Here is a 5,330-nt window from a genome sequence, read left to right as displayed (position 1 = left end):
ATTAATCTTCTTTGAAGCAGGCGCTGTCAAGCGAAATCAGCTGAAAACGCTAACGCTGTTAAATACAAATATATAGTGGAGGTTAAAATAAGAATATGACTTGGCCTGAAAAAAAAATCAGTCAGGAGATTTCTTTTTGCTTTAATCCCTGTGTAACAAACCATACTGTATTCACACACCCTCATACACGACAAACAAGTTACAACGTTGAGAGAATTTCGGTTTGGTACTTATAGTTTCTCTTCCTGTATAATCACGTCACATATGACTGATGTGACATCTGACACTGTTAATCTGGTTGCGTTTGTCTTCTTTTTTTTTCCTTTTTTCCTTTTTCTTACCCTTTCTTCATCCCTCTCTCCCAGGTGGAGGCTGGTGGAGGTAGAAATCGGAGGACCGGGGGGCTCATTGTAACTGGGATGAAACTAAAAAGGGCATCAAACCCAAACCCACGCGTCCGCAGTCTTCCACCTGTCCCCCCCCTCCCCTCCCTGAGTCCCCCCCCCGGTCACTTGCGTCCGAAGCGGAAGCCGAACCCCCCCTTCTCCCTGTTGAAGGCCTGCAGCCCCCCGGCGATGGAGTTCAGCGCCTCGTTCCTCTTCCCCCCGCCGCCCTCCCCCTCCCCCCCGTCCCCGTAGAGCGTGTCGGTCAGGGGGGGGCCAGGGAACGCCCCCAGAGGCGTCCGCTCCAGTAGGTCCCCCCTCGGGCCCCTCCTAACCGCCCCCCAGCCATCCTCCTCCCTGAGCAGCTGTAGGCGCGGGTCCCCAGGCCCCCCCAGGTCCAGCAGCCGTGGGGCGGTGGGGCCCCAGGGAGGAGGGGGGAGGCCCAGGAGGTCGAGGGAGGCCTGGAGCTGGAGGAGGGCGGCCGCCTCCCAGTCTGGGAGTTCCTCCAGGGTGGGGGGGGGCAGGAGGGCCAGGGGGGGGAAGCTGGGGGGGTGGGCGTGCACCCCGGGGGGGGCAGGGAGGACCAGGAGAGCCAGGGAGAGGAGAGCCAGCGTGGGCCTCAGCAGGAGCAGAGGGAGTCTCATCTGGAGGTCTGGAGGAGGAGGGGGGGGGGGGTGGAGGGGACAGAGGCGTGGGGGGAGGGGGTGGGGTGGACAGAGGGTTGAGGGGGTGGGGTGGACAGAGGGATGGGGGGGAGGGCGAGGGGGAGTGGGTGGGAGGGGACAGTCACTATAGAGTCAAAAGAGTATGACCGAAATCTATACCAATTAAAATAAAGAAATATCTTATAAAGATATAAAGAAAGTACACCAGAAATACTACAAATATACAATAATGGACGTACATTACCATGTAAAACTAAACCTTATTACAGTAGATACAATCTAAATGTAGCAACAGGAGTATGAAGTCTGAGTGGAACTATCGTTAAACCTCGTCCCCTGGCTGTTAAACACAGTGTGTGACGACTAACAACAGTTATTATTATTATTATTATTATCTACTACGAAATATCAGCTACACAGAAATATCACACTGATGATTTCAGTTAGACAGAGAGACTTTATCCAGATGTGAACATTGACAATATCCATATACTGTATGTATATACAGTATATGTTACGGTACATGTGGGAATACGGTACATGTGGGAAAACTAGGGTTAGGGTTAGGTGCTAGGGTGCTAGGGTTAAGGTTAAGGTTAGGGTTAGGGTTAGGGGTAGGGTTAAGGTTAGGGTTAGGGGTAGGGTTAAGGTTAGGGTTAGGGTTAGACATGCCAGCATGTACCAAGTAACCCTAGCACCTAACCCTAACCCTAGTTTTCCCACATGTACCGTATTCCCACATGTACCGTTTTCCCACATGTACCGTAACCTATACACCTGTCACATTGTCCACACCTGACACCAACCACATCAGCGTGGACAGACAGCCCACAGTCGGACCCCAGGAAGACTAGCTAAGTCATGGCATTAGCCAATAGGGATCCTAATAAACAAACAAACAGTCTAAAACCACAAACTACAATCATCGCTCTTACCTTGTAGAGTTTCCAGCCTCTCTCTCCCTCCGATCCCCCGGCCGACCCTTTAAATACCCCCCGAACCAAAACAGTCTAGACGCACGCGTCCCTGGTCCCTGATTGGTCGATCCTCCGCCTGACGCACGTCTGTTGTTTCAGAGGCCTCTCTTCAGACATTCTTGCAGCGTAGAGACAGGGCTAATTAAGAGTCCTCGTTAGCGGGTTCGTTAGGAGGTTAGTGGAACGTCGCGGGGAGGTCAGACACACACCTGGAAGAATCCCTTTGTCCCGCCTCGCTCTCCTCCTCAACGAACGCACATGATTACTGCCCTCCATACTTGTGACCAGTCTCCCGACGTCATACGTTTACATTTTAACCTTTTAGCAGACGTTAATTTCTTCTGAGTGGGACAGTCTTTCTTTTTCTTTTTATTGTGATAGAGTCAGTAGAGATTTAGACAGGAAGGATGGGTGAGAGAGAGAGAAAGAAGGGATGACATGCAGGATATTATGTCCACGGCCGGAATCGAACCGGGAACATGGTCGACGCTTAACCCGTTACGCCACCTGAGCAGTGTGGACTAGTCGTGATAGGTGATTGGCCACAGGGACACGCCCCTTAAGAACGACGCCATGAATGCCAAGTCATGCGGGGGGAGGCTGGGGGAGGTAGACATCAGAGGACAGGCTCATTATTCTGTCAGGTGTCAATCAAACATGACACTTTTGGCATTCAGCAGACGTCTTTATCCAAAGCGACACAACACAACGTGTGTTTGACGCCGTTCCTCATTCCGTCCATGCATTACAATGAACCTGAACCTTCGATTTCTACCTCCACTAGCCTCTACTAGTATTGACATACGTATGATGCAGTGAATTGAAATGAAGGGTCAGAGTTCGTCATGAAGAGAGACACATTATAAGGTCATAGTTCTCCTCTTACTAGGTAAGTCATCATTTCAGCCTGCCGTGCCCACAGACTGGAACAAACTACAAAAAAACTTAAAACTGGTCAAACTCACCTCCAAATCAGCCTTCAAGAACGCACTCATGGACACTTTTAACGACACGTGCAGTTGCTTCTAAACTAGGACCTGTCCCCTGCTCGTCTGCTGTTGACTGTTTGTTGGTCTGATTTGTCCTCTTGGCTTGTAACTGTTCCTGTTCTCTGCTCTGTTTTGTCTTTGACTTTCGTCTTTTACCCCCTATCCCCTCAAAAGGCTGTGCCTTTTGCCAGGTCGGCTACGTAAATAAGAATCTGTTCTTAATTGTCTTACTTGGTTAAATAAAGGTTAAAATTAACAAATTAAATTACGCACTTTATCTTAGTCATAACCGATGAGAGAAAAATCACAATTCTGTTATTATACAATTCTTAAAACTAAAAACTTGTTTATTTTTTACAGAGTACAGAAACACTCAAACCACTCCTAATGATGAATAGCATGCTGAGGGGACGATAACTAACACGCTACACCTAGCGAAACGTGTTACACCTGCAAGCAGATACAGAGGGGGTGGGGCCAGAGACAGAGGGCGGGGTCAGAGACAGACAGAGGGAGGGGCCAAAGACAGAGGGGGCGGGGCCAGAGACAGAGGAGGCGGGGCTGGGGACAGACAGAGGGCGAGGACAGAGACAGAGGGGCCGGGGTCAGAGACAGAGGAGGCGGGGCTAGAGACAGACAGAGGGCGAGGACAGAGACAGAGGGGGCGGAGTCAGAGACAGAGGGCGAGGACAGAGACAGAGGGGGCGGGGTCAGAGACAGAGGGGGCGGGGACAGAGACAGAGGGGGCGGGGTCAGAGACAGACAGAGGGAGGGGCCAGATACAGAGGGGGCGGGGACAGAGGGAGGGGCCAGAGACAGAGGGCGGGGTTGAGGAGGCTGTTTTTTCTACTCCTAGTACCTCCCTACACACCTGTCTAACAGAGAACACAGGTGAGCACACACACAGGTGTGACAGGTGACATCATTACAAGCACAGACATTACACACCGGCAGCCTACCTGCCTACCCGCTCTGACTAAATCTCACTATGACTAAATATGCACAGAAGGCACAAGAAACCATTGCTGAAATGTTCATACGTACATGAGCGTTATTACAGCTAAAGCCAACTATCAAACATCAAGTTAACACCAGAACAGCCATGGGTGGGGTTATTAACACTAGAACAGCCATGGGTGGGGTCATTAACACTAGAACAGCCATGGGTGGGGTCATTTAACCCTGTGAGTAAAACATTTTTTATATCTTTGCTTTCGATCAAATTTCAGGACCCTCCTTTCATGACTTTTCCTAGACATGTGCGTTCTACCACCCAGTATCCTTACATTTTCAAAATCACATCAGGATAAGCTAGTATGAAGCTATTTTGCTTTGCTAAAAAAAAAATCTGTGTAGGAGGCAGGCTAATTTACAAGACACGCCAACTAGTGGTCGTTGTGTGTAAGTAGCAGCTTCCCATTGTAAAGACTATGGTCATTTGACCCCCGAGGCGGCTCTTATAGTAGGTAACATAGATACGGCTGTTCTAGTGTTAACTGTCACTTTGAAATAAACATATACATTTGAAATAAGATTTGACGGTTGGTGATCTAGTGGTAATAACTACTAGCGAAACTAAAGAGTAGCGAGCCTCCTAGCAGTAATACGGTCGGAAGGCCTTGTCAGGACCCCCCCCCTCCCCCTCCTCAAAGTCATAGGTCATCAGAGGGGGGGAGTGTACCCCCGCTGCACCCTGGGTACTGTAGGCCAGGAAGAAGGAAGAAGAGTCTTTGAAGCCAGTTGTTACCGGTTGGTCGAGAGGGGGGCTTTTGGGGGAGGAGGAGGAGTCGACGAGAAGGGGGGCCGTCAGCAGAGAGAGCTCCAGCTGGTCGATGGTGCTGGTCTGGAAGGACTGGGAGGACTGGGAGCACTGGTAGGCCTGGTGGGAGGAGCTCCCGGGGGAGGGGGGGGCTGTTGCCATGGCGTCGGCCCTCAGGGGGGGTGCGGGGGGGGAGTTGCTCTGGGAGTCGTCGGCGGAGAGCGAGCGTCGGAGCTTGGCCCTGGCGTTCTGGAACCACACCTGTGTGTGTGTGTTTGTGGAGGGGGGGGGGGAAGGTGTGTGTGTGCATGTGTGCGTGCAGGTGCGTGTGTGTGTGTGTGTGATACAGAGACAGAGAGAAAAGATCATGTGGTTAGGAAAAACTCCAGGCCCTGGAGGAGTACCAGAAAAACCCCAGGCCCTGGAGGAGTAGCAGTGGGCACTGTTTTTAGTAGATTTAGTAGAATATTAATAGTAGAATAATATAATTGTATATATATATATAGAGAGAGAGATAGAGGTATAGATATCATTTATTTTATTGTTTTAAGGAGACT

General features: G+C 50.5%; 1 protein-coding gene across 1 annotated transcript in view; it reads right to left on the bottom strand.

The window, feature by feature from the left end:
• Window positions 1-508: 508 nt before the first annotated feature.
• Window positions 509-5,330, bottom strand: part of LOC308158337 (uncharacterized protein) — a gene marked incomplete at both ends in the record, with an annotated part of 9,602 nt that continues 4,780 nt past the window's right edge. The window contains 3 exons of the mRNA XM_080531929.1: window positions 509-1,035; window positions 3,886-3,889; window positions 4,696-5,034. Of these exons, the coding sequence (XP_080388055.1) occupies window positions 509-1,035; window positions 3,886-3,889; window positions 4,696-5,034 (870 nt within the window). The remainder of the gene's footprint in view (window positions 1,036-3,885; window positions 3,890-4,695; window positions 5,035-5,330) is intronic.

Source organism: Nansenia antarctica, assembly GCF_963989245.1.
Source record: "Nansenia antarctica genome assembly, chromosome: 5".
Classification (NCBI taxonomy): Eukaryota; Metazoa; Chordata; class Actinopteri; order Argentiniformes; family Microstomatidae; genus Nansenia; species Nansenia antarctica.
This window is presented reverse-complemented; position numbering and strand designations above follow the sequence as displayed.